The sequence below is a fragment of the Heptranchias perlo genome, chromosome 1, assembly GCF_035084215.1.
Source record: "Heptranchias perlo isolate sHepPer1 chromosome 1, sHepPer1.hap1, whole genome shotgun sequence".
Taxonomy (NCBI): domain Eukaryota; kingdom Metazoa; phylum Chordata; class Chondrichthyes; order Hexanchiformes; family Hexanchidae; genus Heptranchias; species Heptranchias perlo.
Window position 1 is genome coordinate 66,422,275 of NC_090325.1, and position 24,337 is coordinate 66,446,611.

Consider the following 24,337-nt stretch of genomic DNA (forward strand, 5'->3'; position numbering starts at 1 on the left):
TTTGCCATTACTCTTTTTTTATGTAAAATGTTGTATCTCATCAGTCTGATCAAATTACCTGTTATGCTCCCAGTTTGAATCATGGTAGCCGAATGTTTTTGAATTCCAAAGTTTAGATTTCACTGCTGTAAGTTATTACTGATGAGGAAGGGGAGAAAATGTTACTAGCAGCTAATTTGTTTGTATTCCTGGAACAAGAAACATATCCTAATTTTACACTTAAAGTCCATAAAACTATAGGACATTATTGCTTTATTATCTCCATTTCCAAATGCTGACCTCAATTTAAAGCGTATATGCCAGGAAGTCTTCAAAAACTTGCATTTGTGAGTCTAATCCTAGGAATTGCAGGTTCCTAATTGGGGACAGATAGGAAAGAAGATAGAAGGGAGAAGAGCAGGACATTTACAAGTAACTTAGACTTTGCTAAGAGGCTGGTTAGATTAAAAGTAAGAATTTAATTTAGCTGAGTCTTCATTGAAATGACAGCAAGGATTCTGGAAATGAGGTGCTGGATGAACTGATCAAAATTTGTGTAACTTTAATTATAAAATGACAGGGATAAGTATTTAACTTTTTGTTAACTTGTAGTTACTAGAGTTATAAAGATGAGTATGATGTGACCATTCCTTGCTGTGTTCCTTCAATAAAATGTACACCTTTTATACTTAATGGAGGTCGCTTATAATAGATTTTTGTTTGAGACTATCAACTTCTGACTTAAGTTACATGATCGCCTCATGTTTTTAGTGCAAATTTCTGCAATCTTTTTGTATACATATGATATTGCCTCAATTTTTTTTTGCTTTCAGAAGAGCTTAGGAAGCAAGGCCATTTATAGCACCAGACCAGTGACAGTGGGAGTGTAACTACTGTCAGATGTGTGAATGCATTCCAGAGTTAATATGCTAACTCCACTGTGTGAAGGAGGAAGCCTCCGAAAGCTTGTGAATTTAAAATAAAATTGCTGGACTATAACTTGGTGTTGTAAAATTGTTTACAATTTCCAACATGCTGGAAGCTTTGTGTGTGTATTCTACAGCAAGTACACTTTTAGATTGTTTTGGCAGATTAGAGAGTTGTTTCTGCTGGTCCTGTGCAGTGGTTCTTAAGTTTTTTAATTTTTAAGTATTGCTTTAGAACCTTTTTAACTTCAGTTTGAAATTTTAGTTTTACATGCCAGTGATTATTCTTACTGAGCAGGAATTACAAACAACATATCAAAAGTAGGAAATGAAACTACTTTTTCTTCCTCCCATTTCTGGCAATTTTCTTCTTATCATGTCTGAAAGTACTAACTCCTGTATGGATATAGTACCATTTTGTTTCTGGGCACCTTGCCAAAGTTGCTGCACTCCATGCGTGAGCTTAGATACTGAACATTAGTGAATTATTCAACTGTGCTGGGGTCGGGGGGGGGGAGAAGAGAGGTTCACAGATCATCTGATGTAGCATGGCAAGGAGCTTGTTTGGTCTATGTGCTCGGCTACTTGCTACCATAACCAGCTGAGTCATTGGAAGAATCCTCTTGATTGCAACTGTGACGTCAGCGTGTAGGTTGTGTGCTGCTCGTACTACGCTGACATCACTGAAGCATTGTGCATGTACTCTGGACTGGATTTTTGACAGGAAAAGAAATGAAGGATGTGCACTTTTTTTAAGGGGATCTGGATCATCTTCGACGTTTGCTGCAGAATAAAAAAAAATTGTCCTCACAAAAATACCTAGTCTTTCATTCCTGGGTAGATATGGAGGAATGGCAGCAGTGCACTGATACAGTTACTACACTAATGGCCTCCTGAAGACTGAGGTCATCACCAAAATGGCAACTGTTCCCTTGTGCTTAATCTTAACAATTTCCATTCCACTCTCGTAGTGATGGGTAAGTGGCCGGAGCCACAACAATAAAAAAAATGGTTCGTCAATTCTATTTTTTAAAAAAAAAATAAAAACCTCTATTAGTTAAGTGAGAATATGATGCTGAGCCTTGTTTGTCAACTGTGTAAATAATTGTGGTTGTCATTTAGCTTGATTGTACCTTTTTTTTTATAAGTCCCTTGTTTTTGTGGCTTTTAAAGTTTCAAATAAAATTGTGTATTATTGATTTTTTTTTTCCCAATTTATTGTTTTTTTGGAGTGCAATTTTTCCATTTTTCTCTCCCTCCAATAAAAGCTGTCTTTAATTTTTACAAATGACAGTGTACCATTAATAGTCTCTTTACTGAGATGAGAAGATACATGCTTTCTATTTTAACAATTTGAATTTTATAGTGACCATGCTGTGGAATGTGTCCTATTTACACCGCAGGGCAGATTTCATAGTAATTCTTTGTAATGTGCAAGTTGGAAACATTACCCAAGATACCTTGGGACCAAATTATGACTTGTAAACACTCCTGAGATCATGAACCTGTAAGCCAGAAAAATTGCTTATACCAGTGGATATAGATCTAGAGACAGCAGTGATAAATGTTGGCAAGTGGTACATACTTCTATTTTCCTACCCATGGTTAGGCTGAGTGCTCAGTGTGACTAAAGGACAACACTGTAGTTTCTGCATTGTTGCTTTGCATGGACCTCCTTTAGGCAGCGGGGTACTCTAGCAACTTGAAATGAAAGTTACTATTGCGAGTTACAAACGACTGCATGCACAAGCTAGCACATCAGTAGCTTTCTTGTGTTGCTGACACTACTGTGAAATCTGCTCTGCAATGTAGATAGGACAGATTCTGCTGCACTGGCAGCCTAGCATATTTAGCATCTCCACTACTTGAAGCAGATTAGAGATAGAGGATATAAGACTTTGAAGTACAAAGTGGATTGCATTTTCCTTTCCCTTCCTGGGGGTGGGGGAAGGAAGTAGATGAGAGTGACGCTGGACTTGAATGACTCACTCCCTTTACAAAGTTCAAGCGGTACTGTTGTTTTAAAATTGACAAGATTTGAAAAAGAAATTTGTCCTGGATTATAAATCTTCAATATAAAAAGATTTATACTGGTTTTTTTTTCCTTGTTTTATTTTTTTTTAAAAATCTATTTTGGGGGTGGGGGATGGGGGATGGGGAAAGAAACCATTAGAATTAACTAGTCCAAATACAGATAATGTGATTTACTTGAGCCAACAGCTAACTGGTTTTTATTTATCTGCCTTTGCAGATCAGAGACCAGTTTAATGCTGCGGATCAGTTGTCTCTACTGGTTGATTAGTAGCGATTGTCTGCTGCTACCTCTTTTTCTGTACAAAGGTTCTGCAGCCTAACATTCCTTCAGGGTGTCTTGTGAATAGTTTCCTAAATGCAGATATTGCTTCCTGGATTGTTCTCAGAATTGTTAATTAAGCTGGTCAGTAGGCAGGAATGGTCTGATTAGCATTTCTGATATAATGATCTCCCCTGTGGACAGGCAACACAACATTGGTGAAACTTATCAGTAAACTTGGAAGATCAAGGGAGAAACACCCCTTTCTGTATTAAATACTAAGATGACTCATTGATACAGACAGCATATTCTTTGGTTTCTTTTATCAACAACTTGACTACTAACAGTTGCAGATCGTAGTGAAAATGAGGACCTAGTAATAACTACCAGTTGAAAAATGGTAAAATATGTAAAATTGGCAGAATTATAATAAAAAAAATTGAAACTGATCTCCATTTTTCTCCCCCTCTCAAGTTTTAACGTTGAGATCCATATCTGGCACATCATGGAATACCACACCCACAGTGGTGCAGCTTTGCTGCAGACTAGCAGGAAGCGGTCAGGATGCTAGAAAAATCTTGCTCCTAAGCCACTCAAATTGCTTTCATCTTTTTCCTGTAATTTAAATGCTGAACTATGGCAATTGACTAATTGCAGTTTTTGTTTCAAATCTATTTCTCATGAAAGAGTATTGATTTCAATTGGATGTGTAATTAAACTTATTGCATTGATAGTATTTAACTGTTTTAGCGAACATCATCTTTGGCGGTTAAAGTATATCTGTTTACTACTTGTGTAAAGGAAAATATACTTCCTTCATTCTGCATCCACCACGCGCAATAGGAGTGCAGCCTAGTTTGTGGGGTTCTAAGGAAGCAGTGTGCATGCATGTGTTTTCATGATGTTGCAGATAGGTGGTGCCACACATGATCTCCTACATCGGTATCACATAAAGCCCCAGGACCATTGCCAGTTCACTTCTACAGCTAAAGGTGTTTTGTTTCTCACATCGGACCCCTTGATTTCGGACGAAGTCTCCAGCCTCTGCAGGAGTAGATTAGTTTGAACAAACAATATGTTGTGTAATCTTGCTTGTCAGGTTTTTGTGTCTTTTTTTCAGATTTTGCAGGAGCCTAGATATTAGTACCAAAGAGTGAACCGAAGTTATCCATTTTTCAGGGTTGAGTATACAAAAAGACCAGGGGCGAAATTGGATCACGTTGCAACAGTTTTCCCGGCTGCCCAATTTGGGGGTCCAACCTCCCACATCACGACAGCTTTGACTAGTTTTTCAAGTTCTTCAGCGGCCTAACCAGTGAGTTCGTCCCGATGTCCTGGCCAATATTTATCTCTCAACCAGCACCTTTTTTTAAAAAAAAGATTATCTGGTCATTTTCACATTGCTGTTTGTGGGACCTTGCTGCATACAAATTGGCTGCCGAGTTTCATACGTTACAACAATGACTACCCTTCAGAAGTACTTTGTTGGTTGTAAAACGCTTTGGGGTGCCCCGAGGTCGTGAAAGGCGCTATATAAATGCATGCCTGTCTGTCTGTCTCCTCCTGCCTCAACAGCAATGTGCAGGTTGTTGCCAGTCCACACTCAGCACTCCCTGAACATCATCACCCCCGCCCCCCCCAGGCCCTACCCGAGGGTCCTGAAATTGACCTCCGCTTCACCAGCGAGCCACTTGGGGTACACGGCAGATGCTGGCAGCTCGCCAGACTTATTAAAATGGGGTTCAATATTGATTTGGCCTATTTGTTTAAGTGCAAGGATTATTCCCTGCTCCAGTTTGCGCCTATCTAGTGGCGCAAACTAATTTCTCCTCCGCTATGATCTTTGGGTTAACTACTCCTTTTGCTCTCTGGATGGGCAAAAATACAGGAGCGTCAGCATACAAGGAGCTAATGACTAATTTTGCATTCTGTACCCAAGTGTGACCCAGCATTAACTAGTGCAATACGTTGTTTGGTATTGAAACAAACTAAGCTGCTTCGTGGATGTGGCAACGTGTCTGAACCAACATTTGGCAATTGGCTGCTGGGTTTGCCTATGTAACAGTGACTACACTTCAAAAGTAACCTGTTGGATGTCCTGAAAGATGTAATGTGGCACTTTTAAAATGGGTTGAGCCAATTTCTGAAGTCAGATTCTGCTTCGATGGAAAACTAAATGCAGGCTGCTGCACTACAGGAAGCAGCAATCGATGCCTTGCACTTTGCAACGAGATCTGTGGCCTTTGGTTCACTTGATCTGCAAATTGACATGGCTGCAATTAGTGTGTTGCATTTGGAACTTGCAATGGGAACTTGTGACATGACTTACCTTAGCCTACCTCATAAGATCATTGGACTGTTGTCAGTGCTGTAACAGTTGTGGGGTGGTCGAGGTGGCACTGCCTGCCTGCCTGTGCTATCCTCTTCTGGGGCTGCTTGTTATGGGTGCCAAAGAGCTGGTGTCTCCTTGACTGCATCTCTGCCAATAATACATTCAGTGCTTTGAGAAAATCTAGGGGCTCTAGCCACAGCAGATGCCCCAAATACTGCTGCTGCTTCTGTCATTGTAAACTTTTGTTTCTCTTTCGTCTTTCTCGTTCACGCTCTCCCTTTCCTCCATTTCCCCCCCCCCCCCCTCAAATTCTCATGGTTGAGTAGCAGAGGTCAGTTGGCAAGGAGCCAAGGCTTTCAGAAGGGAGTCGAGCTATTTTCCAGAGAATGAAGAAAACATTTATTTTAAAAAATGGATCTCATTTTCTGATCTTGAGACTTGCTCTTTTGGCTCCATCGCATACATCCAAAAGTGAATCCATTGACTTCCTAGGGGCCAGCGCTTAGGATCAGTCCAGAGAGTGATCCACCTGATCTTTGAAAGAAATCCACCAATTTAACATGCAACACTACCCAACTGGTAGTGATTTTCCATGCTCGCATGACTCTGGATTGATTCCTGGTTGGTCTGAAATGTTGGCCATTAATGAATGGAGCTGCACGGACCATGCCTGTAACTGACGTCACAGTTGAGAAGAAAATAAGATGTGTTTAATGAAATATATTAATCTTTTTAAAAGACAGACTTACAGGGTTGGCAATTGCTGAGTGAAATCCCTCTTACTTGGGGATCGCAAAGTAGCATAAAAGTCAATGACCAGCAATGGCAATTTGTACCACTGAAATCTTTTACTCTTAATATATTCACTCTTGCAATCTAGCCATTTTGAATGCTCTTGGAAGTCTGCATATCTCCAACCCTGTGTGGCAAATTATTCAACGTTCATCCTTTGTGTGAAAAGTTTATTTAGGGTATATGTTCCAAGTTTATTTTTAATTTGACCTTTTCCTGTTAATCCTGACTAATTTTGAAATAATATCTAGGACTTATCCTATCTACAAATTGTTAATATTTTATATAATTCAGAAAGTTCCCCCTTCACCCTTTTTTATGTTGTTTCTCTAGGCAGTACAGATTGAGCTTTTTAAACCTTTCCCATAGGTTGTCCCCTTACATAGTAACATTCTTATTGTAGTCTTTTTCAAGCCTTACCACTGCTAAGTGCATTTTTCAACCATACAAAAAGTAGAGAATGCCGCATATGGTGTGGTGTTAATGAACTGTTGACTAATTTCCTTCAAATGGAGAGAACTATTCTCTTAACTGGTGGCTTCTGGTTACAAGCATTGGTAATCTTTGCCCACTAAGTTGCAAATTAGCATCTGCCGCCCCCCCGCCCCTCCCGGTGGGAGGGACACCTAACACTAGCAGTTTGCCAATTTGATATCAACATGATTGGTTATAGGGCTTTCTTGACCAAGGATTGTGTGGACTTAAGGAAACTAATAATTAGTACACTTGGAGTGTGTGAGCATTAGAGATTTTATAAAACAAATCAAATCTAACTTGCATTATCAGTACAGCAACACGAGGCTAATCTGTTGCATCAGCCCAAGGTACTTCCTGTTTATCAAGAAACCCGTTGAGACTTCTTGAGCTAACGTTTTTGTGTTGGATCAAAAATGCTTTTCTGATGAAGGCAGCATCAGCAATAAGTATTTTTACCTCAGAATGGTGGTTATTTAATTAGACATTGTTCTATACTAAATATCGTGACACCATTATGCAAGTGGTTCCAGTAACCTGTGGCTGCAAGAACATAAAACTAGTTGTTTTTTTTCCCCCAAAAGAAACTTAATCGTTGAAGTAATCAAACCAGAGATCCTGAAAAATTGCAGACACACCAAACAAATGCTTCCTGTCTTATTTAGCCTAAAACAGTGCAAGAAAAATGAATGCAAGGCTTCCATGTATGCATGTGATATTTTTTCTTCCTGACTTCACATTTTCTAAATTATAAAATTAAAAGTAGAAATAGTTCCTTCCTGTACTGGATGGATAGATTTCTTAGGCCAAGGGAGACATTAACCCCTCATTCTAGCAGATCTGGGTTTGAGCTCTTGTTTTGTCCTCCACACAGATTGTCTTTGTATGTCTGACTGGATGTTTAAAATTGTTTTTGATAAAGTTTCATTCAAAATTACTATGCCACTTCATGTATCACTTAAATGGCTTATGTTGAAAGGGAGTGAATAATCTGTTTTGCAACATATAGCTACATGAAGTTCAAGTAAACAGTATCTTTTGACAATAATTTGTCATTGTTGTGAAAGGCTTCTATGAAAAATAGTGCTATGAGTTAAAAACAGGATTTAGCTTGTCAGTATTGGCAGGAAATTTGGGGAAAAATATACCCATGCGGGACACGTACCATTTCTGAAAATAAGCTAATACAAGGATGTTTTGAATAGAAGTGTTTGGAAGTAGTTTAAACAAATAAGTGAAAAGGGCATGACCAGATTCTAGACATTTCTAATGGTGAATGGAATTTGCCCCAATTACACCTTGTGATCAAACTGCATGTGCAGTAGTTTTGAAGTTCTTTTATGACTTTTTCTGGCCACTAAACCTCTCAATATTTGGGTATGGGCAACACAGGCCAGTTTATAAAAATAAAAAAAATTGTTGGCCTGTATGTGTAGTTTGAGCTGCTTGGCCTGCCATCAGTCAGAAGAGATGGCAGCCTCGCCAAGCCATAACATTTATTTTGCAAGGGACGTTGTTGCTTCCATAGCCACGTGGAAGTCCAATACCCCGATTTTGTGGCCAAAATAACAGCGACCTTAATGCGCACGCCATTATTGATATGTAAATCGTTCAGCAACTTGTGGCAAGGAAGAGATACCCCGTGAATTTCAAATCTCAGCAAGATGCTGGACGAATTATGCAGCTTTGCTAGTAGCGTCGCGGAAAGGCCTGAACCTCCCTGTGAGTTTTATGAAACTGCTGCATTTGCACATTAATTGCCAGTTAAGCTCGTTGCAAGAAGTTAGGGCTGGGACTTAACAGTGTAACTACCTTTTTAATAGAGATTTATGTTCCTGCAATGTCAGTCAACCTCTTTGGCCCAGAAAGGGAACAATTGAACAATCCTGCAGGCAGTGAATTGTTAAGAGAATTTCAAATTTTACGTTTTTTTAAATTTTCCTTTCTGTCTCTTTCTCTCAATCCAATATTTCTTTCACAATCTTCATTTCTCTTTCTGAACCTGATTTGACTCTAATTCACTCTTTCCTTCTGTCGTTCCTCTGTTTCTTTCTCAATCCTTAAATCTCATTGGTTAAGGTGATAGACTGTTGGTCCTGTCATTCACCAAGGTCCCAGATGCCTTGTTGCCCTCATTGCACTGTTACCAACTTGCAGGGCAAAAATTTTTCTAGCTGGAGGGTGAGGGAAAAAGTCTAACGGGACATGCCGCGAAATGCCCTGCTGCAGCAAAATCTGGGCCATTTTCTCAGAGGGGTCTTTATACCTTTTTTGGAGGCAGCAGCACTGCCTTATTGACCCTGCAATGCTGACATTGAAGTTTCAATTGTTAGCAGCATCATAAGGTAAATGGAGCATAAGGTCAGTCATGCTATGAACTTTGTGCTGATGGATTCACATTTTTTGGAATTAAATTTGTTGTGTTCAAATTTTTTTTTACCTCTCCAAGTTGTTTCTTGTAGGAATATGTAGGGCTGATGTTATGAAATCTCACTTTCGGTTGGAAGCCTCGTCTGCCAAGAATGCATATTAGGAGATGTGCTCCCTATAAATTTGGATTCATTAATTTTAATGGATAGGCAGTGGGGAGCATACTTGCTTTCAGGAATTCCTCAGCCAACTAAGAATTATATTCATTGATAACTGAAAATCATACTATTCTGTCATATGCTGTGTTTATGCAGGCCACATCATAATGTTGCAAGTGCTGTTGGGATTGAGGATGACTTACCCAATTTTACTCAAGTATTTGTGTGGACCTTCCTTGAAAGTGTAAAATAAAGGATATCAATCTGCCAAGTATCTAGCAATAGCTGGTGATCATTTATTGGCTTTGAAATGCCATCCTCCTTCCTGAAGCAAAATACTGCAGATGCTGGAAATCTGAAATAAAAACAAAATGTTGGAAAAGCTCAGCAAGTCAGGCAGCATCTGTGGAGAAAGAAACAGTTAACATTTCAGGTCAAAGGCCTTTCGTCAGTACTGAAGAATTTTCTGAAGTATTGAAATTCTACCCAGTTAGTGTCCTTGGTCTTTGTATTGATGTGAAAATTATTGCATAAACCATTAAAGTTTCTGAAGTAATAGGCAAGTTTGTCCTAGTGAATTTAAAAAAAGTAGAATGCCCCAGCTAAACTGAGACAGACCTCAAGTCATGTGAAACATATTTGTGAAATCCTGCTGTTTAAGCATGTGCTTAAAATAATGTATCGTTGATTTGAGACAGATGAGTAGGATTTATCACTTCAAGCGATTGCTTTACTTCAAGTTTGAACACTGGGTATAAAAACCTAGCAAATCAAAAGGCATGTAATTGTCAATGTGATAAGTGCTACTAAAGATTGAGATGATGTGGTGCATGTAGTAAGAGGACAAATTTTGGGACTGCCTTTGTGATGGTTTGTTGCGTGAGATCAAGAGAGGTTGACCCTTTAAATGTTCACACTTGTACTTGCCAGCCTCAGTCTAACTAAGCCTTCTGGTTTTTATTCTTTTAGTCACGCCAGTATTTCTGTGTGATCCCAGATAAGCATTAAGTAACCTAGTTTTTTGGTACCGTTTAGATCTTGAGATCATTACTGGCTCAGAATTGTATGGGAGATTAACTTTTTAAAAACAAAAGTAGTTATTCAATAATTTTACAGATGTTTTACTAACTTCAACTTCTAGCAGCATTTGTTGTTTTATTTGCTAGCTTAAGTTTTATTCTATTGGGTAGTTAGTAATACCAAGTTTTAAAATTTGTTCAAGTTTTTGAAGCAATGTTAATGCCTAGTTCATAAATGAAAACCTTTTTAAATGATGTTTATCCTGCAGTGGTCCTGTCTAAATGTGTAGAAATTTGTGTTAATATAGTACAGGTAACATAGCATTATTAAAAATACATCACTTTTTTTTGTTTTATATTCCATCTAATATATATATATATATATCGAAATGTATCTGACAATCTTTAGGGATAACCCACATCAACCTTATGGGAGGAGATAGCTGCATAAGAGGTCTTAATAAGTATCTACTGTTTGTGTTTTTACACACTGTATATTCAGAACTAGTGGACTTCTATCGTGGGGCAGTAAATACCTATTTGGGAAGAGGGAAGTAGGCAGTTACATCTACTGGCACTTCACACAGTAGAACCTAACTTACTTTATGTGGATGGCTGTAATGTTGCACCTACTCTATATTGAACAAAAAGAGCCTGTTCCTTTGCAGATTGGAATGGAGTTTGATATTGAGAGCTGTAGTTTTTTTATCCTAGGTTGCACTATGTAAGCCCACAGTGTTTATCTTCTGACAATTTAAATGGTAATTGTAAATAATATGTTAACATTACACCTTAACCTTAGTGAGCTGAATGAGCGTTTTCTGTCATTTGTAATTTTAGTTTTAAAAAGTATTCAATTTTAATTTTTTCTTTGTCAAGAATTGGTAGTTTACAGAAAATAAAGCACAGATAATTGATACAGTAGTGTAAGTTCTAAGCACATGTATTGCAGGCAGCTGGAAATGTGTAATGGTGATGGCCCAGTGGCAGCATAAACCATTGGTATTTAGCAAATGCATGTTTTTACACAAAAGGGTCAATGTAGGAAAGTTCATCTTTCTTAGACAACCACTTTCTGATCCAGTAAACTTGAAAAATGCTGGCTACATGAAGGGAAATACTGTGTGGTACAGAGTTTTTTTTTAGTAGGGGAAAGGCTGTGACTTTCTGGTTATTTATAACCACTGAAACCTAATTTCAAAGTGTTTCTTTAAACTTTGTTTTGAACAAGTTCATAGCTGTAGCATTAAAAGTAGTCTAAATCTGATTTCAATTTTTTAATGCAAAAAATTACATTAATAATTTGAATTAAATAATGTAAACAATGCAACAAAAGTGAGAATTTAGTCCTTAAATTTAATTAGTAGATAATTTAAATTGTGATTTATGAGTAGACTATGTGGACAAGAACAGCATCCAAAACCAAAATGAACAAATAAGTTCTTGTTTCACCTGTGTGCGTGTTTGACTCAGCTGGATGTGGCCTGCTTCCTTTTTATTAGTAGAAAGTAAGGTAAAAGTTGTGTAGGGGGAGAAGCCTCCCATCTAAAACTAAATAATTGTTGCTATGTTTTAATTTAGTGATTGCCAAATTTTGCTGCATTGTGCACCCCAATTTTAGCAAATACAATTGACCCAACACTTTAACAAGGTGCAATCAGCTGATTGAACCTGCTTGAAGACCCAACTTTGAATGAAATCAGCAGAGCCTTTTAAATGAAAGCAAAATACTGCGGGTGCTGGAAATCTGAAATGGAAACTGGAAATGCTCAGCAGGTCAGGCAGCATGTATGGAGAGAGAAACAGACATTTCAGGTTGATGACCATTCATCAGAACTGGAGGGTTAGAGATTTAACAGTTTTTAAGCAAGTGCAGAGCCAGGAAAAAGGGGGTGGAGGAAGGAAAGAACAAAGGGAAATGTCCATGATAGGCAGGAGCCTTTTAAATGGCTAAGTACCTATTAAACTGCCCAAAATAGTTGGTGCACTTAATATATTATAAGTGGCGCCTTTTGTAATTGATTCCTATGGTACTGACAAATGGTTAGCGCATTTGCCCAATATAGGCAGCTGCCCGTGCTAAGCATGGACGGTTTAAATGGTAAGGACTGTACTTCAGATGGGGGCTGACCAAAGGCCTGTACAACTGAAGCATAACTTCCTTCCCTTTGCATTCCAATCCCCTTGAAATAAAGGCCAACATCCCATTAGCCTGTGCACTAGCTTTTAGTAATTTCTGTACATGGACACTCAAATTCTGTTGCTCCTCAACAATTCCTAATTTCTCACCATTAACAAAAATTACATTTTGTCTTTCTGACTTCACACTTCCCATATTAAGCTCCCATCTGCCACAATTTTGTCCACTCACAATCTGTCTTTAACTTTCTGCTCCCATCTGCACAACATCCAATGCCACCTAACTAGCAGTACTGGGATGGGATATCTGGGTTGAGCAGTACTTTGAGGTGTGCTCCCAGAGCCTGCAAGCACTGCGAGTGAGCTTTGAGTTTCAGGAACACTGGAGCAGGTACTGGGATTGTTGGGAGCGGGATCTTGGGAGCATTATGGATGGGATTAGGGAGCATTGGGAATGTGCTCTAGGGATTTGTGAGCCCGAGACATGGTTCCAAGATGGAGTGGGTGGGAGGGATAATCTGAGGTCCCACAGGTATTTGGAGGGGATTTTGAGGCATTTGTGAGTTGTAGGGATCTAGTTGAATTGGGTGGAGCAGAATCTAACATCCTTAAAAGTGGGGGGGGGGGAGGAGGAGGAGGAGGAGGAGGTGGTGGTGGTGGTGAGGAAAGAGAGGAGGAGTGGTCGTAGAATCCAGGCAAATGAGACGGAAATTGTCATTGGCCTCTTGAACCATTAGGCCCCCAACACCGCTTTCCCTCATCGACAGCTAGTTGATATCGACATCTTTTATATTCTATATATGAGTTAAGTCTCAAATGGCTGGGGGAGAGGTTTTAACTAACTGAATATACACAACCAAAAGCGATAATTGACTTAGAGAAAATCCATTCTCTGCTTTCTTTTCTAGCCAAAAAAACCATGTTCAGCAACTGCTATTCCTATTGCTGTCTCTGTCATCGTTTATGTTCACACGTGCTGTCTGTTTTTGTGTGAGGAGTTCTTAATAGAAAAACACAATTGCAGTGTATTAATGTTTTGGAATGCTGTGCCTAATGTTCATGATTGATGGTTAGATAGCTTGAAACCTTAACTTTCACATTTGAAGGAATATATGGTGTGAGCTCAATGTTCCCTCGGGCCCTGATTGTTTATGCTGATTTCTGCTTGTTTACGCCCATTTTTACGTTCTGGCATATGCTAATAAGATTGACAGGAAATTTGGGTGTTTATAGACGTTGGCAAAATGAGTGCATAAATATGTGTAATTTTGGGTGTAACTTCCAAATTCCACCCTGATTTTTTATATATATATATATTCTAACTGGTTAAATCAGCTGCCTTTTATTTGTTTATACTTACTTATTTTTGAATTCTAACAACTTCTGGAAGGATTGTACTGGTCAAGTTTGGAGGGAAGTTCTGAATCAAAACACAATGTGAAATGCTTTGCTTATATACACTTGATAGAGATCTTTGGTAAAGAAGATGCATGCAAGAAGAGAGTAAAACCAAAGTTTTAAAAAATATTTTTTTTAACCTTTGGTATTAAATGCCAGGCTCTAAACAGATGGACAGTAAAGGACATGGAGATTTATTTTTTTTAACTGGTATGTATGTATTTATTTATTTATTTATTTATTCATTTATTTGTCTACTTCCAGTGGGTAAGGAAAACAATTTATGTTCCAGGAAACAATCCAAAAAACATATTTACTTCAAAGTCACTGGGGGAAAACCTCCAACTTTATTCCAAATTATTTCACTGTAGATTTGTGAGCGCCCCCCCCCTCCCCCACACCTTTGCAACAGCGTAACATTTGATTTATTGTGAGCATGTCGTGGAAGATTTGCTGGTATAGTTTAAAATAATTACGAAATGCACCGTTTCCTAGCTAAGAAATTTTGTGCATACCGTGTGTTTCTGTAAACTTCAATAATCAAACAGTTGTGAAATGAAACAAATGTTACTACTATGTAATAGGAAATCATGTTTACACTTATATATGAATACAAAATGTTATTTTTATAATGGGGATAATGTGATTACAAGGAGCTTCAATTATGCCAGCTCTTTTACACCTGAATTTGGTAATTAATCAATGAAGATATTTATAAGGCATTATATCTAGGCATATAATAGGTTTTTTTAGCTTTACATTTTCATTACCGTTAGCCAATGAAGCCTAAAAAATTCTAATGAAATTGGTCATTGCTGGTGAAAATTCTTTGGCTTAGTGGGATGAAAATCAAAACTGATTAGGTAGATGCAAAATGTAGTTCAATTGGAAGCAAATTGGATAGGCAAAAGAAAAAATGGAAGTGGACTATTATTTAAAAGCTGAATATTTGCTATGAAGCTCCTTGAAAACTAATGAATGCTCTGGTATCCACCCCGAATTGCATGCCACTGATGATCATGTGTCAATGCAATACAGTGTAGGCCGGAGACACTTTTTTTTCAAATTCCTTGATTACAAAAGGTCCTGCTCTTAAATAACCAGTTGCGCAATTAACTAATAAAGTTAAGTACCATTACTGCAGATCCTACATTGCAGCTTTTCTGACTTAATAGGATAAGATTCGGGCTATTTGAACTGCATATTATGAGGCACATAGTTTCTTTTCAAATTGCCAGATGCAGAGTGTTTGCTATGGCTTATTTAAATTGACTCCAGGTGCAGTACTGGAGTGATTCCAGTTTACTGGTGATTTTGGAATCCACGAACAGTCTTGGGCCTTGAATGTTCTGCTCTGCAGTCAGTGTTTAAATGAGCACCTGTAAATCACAGTATGCTAGAAATTGGATGTGCTCCAGTTTACGCACAGCAGTAGAAATAGTTTCACAGAAATGGTTAGACTCCAGTTGGGAGTGTTGTATGAAGTTTTGGGCATCCCACTATAGAAAGGATATTGGGGCTATGAAAAAGGCACAGTGTAGATTCACTAGGATGATCGAATATACAGCACAGTGACAAACCATTTAGCCAGCTGGTGTATGCCAGTATTTGCACTCCATGAGCCTCCTCCCACTCCAATTACCACTTCCCACCCTATTACAGTACAGGGTAAGACGGTTTAGTTAATCAAGTCTGTTGGTAGTTTTAACAATGTGAACCATCTACTTTAATCACACTCTCTTTGCTTCTGACACCATTGTTGAGAGGATATGGTTATGATGAAAGACTTGGAAAAACTAGGGCTGTGTTACCTGGAGCAGAGAAGAGAGATTTGATAGAAGTATCCAAAATTGTGAAAGGATGATAGTTGTTTAAAGCTAATAGATATTAGAATTTGGAGTACCTTTTATTGTGAGTGGCTATTGAAGGCACTTGTGAATGCACAGTAAGGATGACTGTTTGAGAAAATAAAGATTTATGTAGGTGTTCTTCTGAGGTAATGGCTAAACCAAACTTGGCAAAGTAAATGGCGCTTTACTTTGCAAATGCTATGCCCAACCTGGGAATGTTTGCAGTTGGGTGGCCAAGTGTTTCACTCCTGAGCGCACACATCCTTCAATATATTGAGCACAGGATGCACTCAGATACCAAACTTGGAGATCTAGCAATCTGCATTTGTTCTTCATTCAACCTCTGCTCCATGTAGAACATTATCCAAGCCCTGTAGCAGAAGAGAGAGAGAAACCACTTTGACATTGCCCCTTTTGAGTTTGATGCAAGGAAGGAAGCAGTGTACTTTATTTTGTTAGCAAGTTTGTTCTGTTAGCACATCAGGTGGAAAAGATATCTTCCCCCGCCCTCCACTTTCCTGATCCTGTTGCTTGTCATAGTGTTACACTTTGAAAACTTTATTTTCTGTTTGTGAAGCTTTGAGTTTTTGATTTTACAAGTCAGTGACTTACTTCCAGTCTTTTAGCCCATTTTTTTGCTTCAGATTGTGTTTAAATCCCTCATATCAACTGTTTCTATAAACCTCTTTCAAAATAACTGAGTAGTATATCCTGCATTTAATCAATGTAAGTTGACTTGGGAGTGCTGTGCAAAAAGTTTAAAAAGTTTTGTCAGGATTGACATTTTCCCTGTTAACGGGTACAGCCATTTTCGATCTTTGCTAGTTCCTTGTTCCTGTCCATCATTAACTGCTTAGTCCTCTTGCTTCTTCTTTGGTAAGACATAACCAGACTAACGATGACCATACACCGAAGAAACATTGCTAGTTTGAATAGACATTCCAAGTGAAAAAGAGACACACATGGAGTGTGATAGATAACCCCAAAAGGCAAAGACTGGAAAATCCTTGACTGAGGCCCAAGAGCAGCAGAGTGACCAGAACACAGAGTGGAGGATGAACCTTATAAGAGCGACTCAACTATTTTAATTCCTCAGCCTCTCTTTACCTCAATCCCAACCTCCATATTTGGCACCTCCCAACTGTTAAACACATATATTCTGCCCCCACTTCCACCCCTCCCCTGTTGAGTGTGCATTCAGCCCCAATTCCTATCCTCCCCATCAAAATGAATAGCACTCAAAAATGGCTGGAAGACAACAAGTCCAAGTAGTTGGTGATAATGTTAGATGTAGAAACCCTGAAGAAGCTGTGAAATGAGTGGCAAAGAAAACAAAAAGCTTCCCACCCTCACCCAATAAGCAGGTACTCCCACTGAGCAAAAAGTTGTGGTTTGCACTCAACTCTTCCCAACCCCAATTCAAATTTCCATCTGTTCACTGCTGCATCTCTTCGAGCCCACAGCTAGCAAAACCAATGATTTCTCAGGCTAAGATGCAGTCATTGAACAGCATCCCCTCCGGTGTTTCCCATCCTCTCTCCATTCATCCCTCAATCCCTCCATTCATTCATCCCTCCTTCCTCCTCTCTCAATCCATCTCTTCCCTAGCTGGCTGCCTGGCTCTGTCTGCCGATCTATCCCATCCAGTAGGATGCAGAAGCGTCTCCCTTTCCATTGATGGTGTTCCAGTGGCCTGTTCCTTTGTTGTCATCTGACCCCCCCCCCCCCCCCCCACACACACTTTCCCTGCACTCCACTGAGAGGAGTTGTAGGTTTGCCCTTCTGGCTGACACAGTTGTCCCATAGGTAAGCCAGCATCAAGAAGAATAAAGTGCACATCAACTGAACCATGATTTTTCGCTCCCCTCACAAGTTTCCCCTTTCAGGATCACCCAATGTTTTTGAAGCACTCTCTGCAAGTACACCTGCACTGCCTCACCCATCCATTCAGTGTAGAGTACTGGGCAACAATTCAACAAGAATCCTAACATTACATCTTTGCCATTGAATTTAAATTGCCCCAGCTCTGCTAGCAATCTTTAGGCAGGCTCCTTTACCAGCTATGATTTTTTTTTTTTGCAGCAGAAGAGAGTAACCCAAAATCGTAACAAGAAGTCAAGTCTGTGGGCAGGAAGTGTATGTCCTATGCAAGATTATTAATATGTAGATATACTTCAACAGAAGATCTAGTTTAAGGATTTTATAAATAGCAATCTAGCACTTCACCATTTGGGAAGAAGCAAAACTGTGTTTGTGAATCTTGGCAAGGAGGAATCTGTAAATTTTGCTGGCTGAAAAGACGCGCAATCTTAATTTTTTTTTCATATCTGCAATGTCACAATACTGAAAATTGAAAATGTTGTGGTTTCTTTTTCATGACTAGCATAAAGTTGTACTATATGGGCATATTTCCTATGAGACTGGAGGATAAAATGCACTTCTCGTCTTTACTCTGAGCATAACATTCTGCCAAAGCAGTTGTGTACACTCTCACTGAAGAATAGCTTCTGTGCCCTTGAACTTGGAGATAGATTAGTGATGATGCTGTCCTGCACCTACATACCTACATTGTTTCTTCAGTTACTGAGAGGTTTCACGCTCTTCAATATGCTGCAGTTATTGTAAATGGTTTAAATGCACTGTCTTAAGCTATTTTGTATGTGAAGTAGCTTTCTATTTTGTATTTTTTTTATTTTAATCATATGTCAGCTTATTTTTGCGTGTGTGCGCCTGAGTGGTTGCTCACTATAGTGTGCATCTACTGTTAGTGTCCCTGCTGCTAGTTTCATGAATTCACTGAGGGCCTCTAGTGTTAGAAAAAAGTTTACAGCATGACAATACTTTGGATTGTTGTAAAAAGCCTGAACATTCTGTAACTGGCTTTGGGTCAGTGTGCTTATACACTTGGGTATTGATCTTCTCTCTTCTCATGGGGCAATAGAAAGGATTAAGAGGACACATATATAGGCAATGATAGTTTTTTGGCCTGGTATCAAGTCTGGAGAGCTTGTTGAACAAGTCCTTTTTTGATTTTTCTTTTTTGGTATCTCTTTACTTCACTCTTCCCAGTACATGCATATTTGGCTGTGGTTTATTTTGCATTTAAATTGGTTGGTTATAGAATTAATTTGTATAACTGCATTTGAAGTTTGGCATTGCATACAGGCACTTGTTTGTTCGGATATTTTGGTGATTACCTCCTGGTAATCACAGACTTTGTAGCCCGTTTGCAGTTGGAAGTGTGTTCAGTTCAGAGCCAAGTAGGCTACCTTACAATCCTGCCCCACCCTTATGATAAACTGCAATTGTATGAAGAAAAAAAGAACTAATGAACACAGCACAGTGATGTAATTTTTAAAAACACTAAATAGATTTTATGTTTGATATTAATTGTCTTTCCATTTTTTTTTTTCCTTCTTCCAGTCGTGACATTGAAAATAAGGAGACACTCAGGGGGTTACCAAAAATGGATGACCGCCCAGAAGAGCGCACGATCAGGGAAAAGCTCAAGGCAACGTGCATGCCAGCCTGGAAACATGAATGGCTAGAAAGAAGGAACAGGCGAGGACCTGTAGTAAGTACAAATAGGAATGATATAAAAGTAATATTTTGGGCGAAGGTTCAGGCAGAATTCATTTAAGGATCCTATTTGGCTTTTTTCACCACTCAGTGACCTATTTTGCATAGGTAAAAATGTTACAGAAAAATGCAGTGACATTCATTGGTGCTTGCATGACCTGAGCAACCAGATAATACTGGAGCATCTGGAGTGCTTGAGTTTGTCTGCATAGTATTTAGGTTTTGCTTTTGTATCATCTTTTTGGTCTCTTATTTTCTCAATTTATTTGTGGTGCCACTGCTTTTGGGATGTATTTTTGGGCAATTGGAAATCCTTGGGGTTTTATAGTAATTAAATTTAGATTTCAACTTTTGTTTGTGTATATAAAATAAGTGTGTAATGTAGCACACTAGTGAATTTCCCGTGACCTTGCTTCTGGTCATTAAGAGGAAACTGTATTTCCTTTTAGCTGTGTTTGTTGTAACAGGCTGAGATGTTAATGTTAACTGTGGAACATGAGAATAATAGGCATTGATTTCAACATACTGGAGCTGTACCAATTCAAGGATTTTAAGAAATTTCGTATACTAGTCGATCTCCTGTGGCAGTGCACAGTGAGTCAAAGAATCAACTCTTGTAGGAGTATTTATGCTATGTAGAACATAACATCAGGGTCACTGATTTGCAGTAACTAGGTCAAATTACATTTTTTTAAGAACGTATTCCTGGATTTTTCAGGTGCGGAAATTGAGTTTCTCAAATCTGTCCATTATTCTATGACGACTGCAAATCAGTGCCCTGTATATTTATATATCTTCATTTGTGTTTAGAAGTAGTAAAGGATAAAAATGAAAGCTGGGAATACCTCACAAGATGGTATACAAGAGGCATCATTTGGAAATTGATGTCTGGCATTTAGCAGTATTGGGAAGGGGATGGGATTTAGCTATTCTTGCAGGCAGTCCTGCACTCTGGTAGCAGTGGGGGAAATTGTGGGACTGAGTACCACTGGGGGATATTTCTCGGCTTTGGCAGAATTGGGGTGAGGGTCCTGGAGTTTGATCCTTTGATCTGGCATGGCTGAAGTAGAAACCTAAGATTTTGTACAACTGCGGGTTGAATGTGAAGTTTGGCTTAGTGGATTTTTAAAAATTTGTTCGTGGGATGTGGGCGTCGCTGGCGAGGCCAGCATTTATTGCCCTTGAGAAGGTGGTGGTGAGCCGCCTTCTTGAATCGCTGCAGTCCATGTGGTGAAGGTTCTCCCACAGTGCTGTTAGGTAGGGAGTTCCAGGATTTTGACCCAGCGACGATGAAGGAACAGCAATATATTTCCAAGTCGGGATGGTGTGTGACTTGGAGGGGAACGTGCAGGTGGTGTTGTTCCCATGTGCCTGCTGCTCTTGACCACCTAGGTGGTAGAGGTCGCGGGTTTGAGAGGTGCTGTCGAAGAAGCCTTGGCGAGTTGCTGCAGTGCATCCAGTGGATGGTACACACTGCAGCCACAGTGCGCCGTTGGTGAAGGGAGTGAATGTTTAGGATGGGGTGCCAATCAAGCAGGCTGCTTTGTCCTGGATGGTGTCGAGCTTCTTGAGTGTTGTTGGAGCTGCACTCATCCAGGCAAGTGGAGAGTATTCCATCACACTCCTGACTTGTGCCTTGTAGATGGTGGAAAGGCTTTGAGAAGTCAGGAGGTGAGTCACTCGCCGCAGAATACCCAGCCTCTGACCTGCACTTGTAGCCACAGTATTTATATGGCTGGTCCAGTTAAGTTTCTGGTCAATGGTGACCCCCAGGATGTTGATGGTGGGGGATTCGGCAATAGTAATGCCGTTGAATGTCAAGTGGAGGTGGTTAGACACTCTTGTTGGAGATGGTCATTGCCTGGCACTTGTCTGGCACGAATGTTACTTGCCACTTATTAACCCAAGCCTGGATGTTGTCCAGGTCTTGCTGCATGCGGGCACGGACTGCTTCATTATCTGAGGGGCTGCAAATGGAACTGAACACTGTGCAATCATCAGTGACCATCCCCATTTCTGACCTTATGATGGAGGGAAGGTCATTGATGAAACAGCTGAAGATGGTTGGGCCTAGGACACTGCCCTGAGGAACTCCTGCAGCAATGTCCTGGGGCTGAAATGATTGGCCTCCAACAACCACTACCATCTTCCTTTGTGCTAGGTATGACTCCAGCCACTGGAGAGTTTTCCCCCTGATTCCCATTGACTTCAATTTTACTAGGGCTCCTTGGTGCTGCACTCGGTCAAATGCTGCCTTGATGTCAACTGCAGTCACTCTCACCTCACCTCTGGAATTCAGCTCTTTTGTCCATGTTTGGACCAAGGCTGTAATGAGGTCTGGAGCCGAGTGGTCCTGGCGGAACCCAAACTGAGCATCAGTGAGCAGGTTATTGGTGAGTAAGTGCCGTTTGATAGCACTGTCGACGACACCTTCCATCGCTTTGCTGATAATTGAGAGTAGACTGATGGGGCGGTAATTGGCCGGATTGGATTTGTCCTGCTTTTTGTGGACAGGACATACCTGGGCAATTTTCCACATTGTCAGGTAGATGCTAGTGTTGTAGCTATAGTGGAACGGGTTGGCTAGAGGCGCGGCTAGTTCTGGAGCACAAGTCTTCAGCACTACAGCTGGGATGTTGTCGGGGCCCATAACCTTTGCTGTATCCAGTGCACTCAGCCGTTTCTTGATATCACGTGGAGTGAATCAAATTGGCTGAAGACTGGCTTCTGTGATGGTGGGGATATCGGGAGGAGGCCGAGATGGATCATCCACTCGGCACTTCTGGCTGAAGATGTTTGCAAACGCTTCAGCCTTGTCTTTTGCACTCACGTGCTGGACTCTGCCATCATTAAGGATGGGGATGTTTACAGAGCCTCCTCCTCCCATTAGTTGTTTAATCGTCCACCACCATTCACATGCCTGGTGTCCGTCAGCACTGAGGAGAGGGCCTGGGCGTGGGCTGACAGCATTGTTTGGGAGAAAATCCCATGTCAAGCGGCATAAGTTTGTGACTTTTGAGGGATCTTTGTAAACATTGAATTTGATGTTTTGTATGTCTTACCTTTTCTCATTTTTTGCTCTTATTTGTTTATGTTCTCTTTCCCCTTTCTTCTCTCACACATGCTGCATAAAGATTTTGAAATTTGTTCTCTAGCTGCTGTTCAAATGATTTTTAAAAACTTGAGCAGAGACTGCTAGAATTCCATCAGTACATCTGACAGAACAGCACTAATGCATCCTGGGGAATTAGGTACACTGCACATGCTCAAACGGTACAATCCAAATTCAGCTCTGTTTATAGCTCTAGGCAAAATGATCAAGATCAAGCCTGGACTTTTAGGAAAGGCAGAGGCCTTCAAGTAAAATTTTTTAATGAAGGTGTTAAAGACAGAAAAGACAATTTAGTGCATAAATTAATAATGTTAAATGTATGTTTTGGTTTAAACCTTTTATTATGAACATTTAGTGAGGGTAAAAATAATAGTGAATGATATTTTCAGAAAGCATTGAACGATTCGTGGGAAAGATTTTATTCTCTAAAATAGCAGCTATTGTAATCTCAGATGTGATGGCCTCTTGTCATACAATTAACATTAAAAAGACTCATCACAATGCCACCTACAGTCATAGCAGCTACTTATAACGAGTTTCATTTAATGTATAATAAATATTATATGTCTAATGTTCCTTGGGTATGTAAATTAAACTATTTGAATAAGATTCAAATTTTCAGATGTTTAATTGTGAAAGATAATGCATGCCTAGTGAATATTTGTGTTTGTAAATATAGAACAAACAATTTTAAAGTTTGTTTTTGTTAATAAATTTGAACAAAAGATTCAGATTTGATGATTGTGACTTTTTTTTAAAATCTGGTCTTTTTCACCGTGACAAAGTCTCTTTAATAAGTAACAAAATGCATCTTTATGCCGTTACAACCAAGTAGTACTACAGCAAAATGGCAACTTCATGGGTAAATGATCGGTGATTATAATATGCTGACAGTAAAAACCAAATTAGAATACTTTGGGCACCTTTTTAATACATTAAAGTTCCTTGAAGCAATGAATAGCCAGAGTATGTTGCAGATTAATATTGTCGACCATGATGATTCGAAGTTTTGCCTATAGATGTTTGGCAGAAATCGCAAATACTGTTTACAAAATTTGATTTAAAAATCTTTTTCCTTTGAAATCCTAATGCATTTCAAATGAATGCAATTAACGATGAGCCTTTTCTGTCTGCTTTGCAGGTTGTGAAACCAATTCCAGTGAAAGCAGATGGGACGGAGTTTGGCAAGCAAGCATCTGACTGTCCGACAGATGTAATTGCCTCCCCACAAATGCAGCGGGGGAGGCGCAGTCCTTCCCCTGGCAGTTCATCTTCATCTGCCACATCATCTTCATCTTCCTCAAAAACTACTGCAAAGTCTGAATCTCCTGGTGTAAGAAGGAAAAGAGTATCACCAGTTCCTGTAAGTGCAAGAAGTAAGAATTTCTATCCTCTCCAATTACTTTGGAAGAATCTAAGTGAATATATTAGATATGAGAAGCCAAAACCAAATTACCATAAGCTGAACGAATATCAAAATATGATAACCCATCTAAAATAGCTTTTTTTTGTTTATCTCCTTTTGCATTCGTATCTCACTATCTACCCATCTCGAGAAGCAGGCAGGCCAGATTCTACCACTTTGTTTAACACTGATGAAACTCAGTCTTGGGAAAAGAGGTTTTAGGTTATTTTCTGAATGTTGCTAAATTAATTCTTCAGTTGTCAATGATAGTTGAAGTTAACCTGAGGACATATCCCAAAGATGCACTTAATTTTATTATAAATGAGTTAGTCTGTCTGGAGGGGGGATAGAACTGCCATAGTCCACAAAAGATCGGGTAAAATGAAGACAGAATCCATAAAGATTAAACTTAGAGGAAGAAATATGCTGACCGGAAAATGAAATGTTGTTAGGTTTCAATTAACCAGTCATGGTGGAAAATAATAGCTCCTGGCGTATTAGTGGGATTTTC

At 39.4% G+C, this 24,337-nt stretch overlaps 1 protein-coding gene across 3 annotated transcripts in view; it reads left to right on the forward strand.

Annotated features, from left to right (window-relative positions):
* map3k1 (mitogen-activated protein kinase kinase kinase 1, E3 ubiquitin protein ligase) overlaps positions 1-24,337 on the forward strand; it is a 124,235-nt gene that overhangs the window by 40,955 nt on the left and 58,943 nt on the right. For all 3 annotated transcript variants that reach the window (XM_067986184.1, XM_067986192.1, XM_067986173.1), the window contains 2 exons: positions 19,154-19,304; positions 23,563-23,784. In XM_067986184.1, the coding sequence (XP_067842285.1) occupies positions 19,197-19,304; positions 23,563-23,784 (330 nt within the window). In that variant the 5' untranslated portion in view covers positions 19,154-19,196. The remainder of the gene's footprint in view (positions 1-19,153; positions 19,305-23,562; positions 23,785-24,337) is intronic.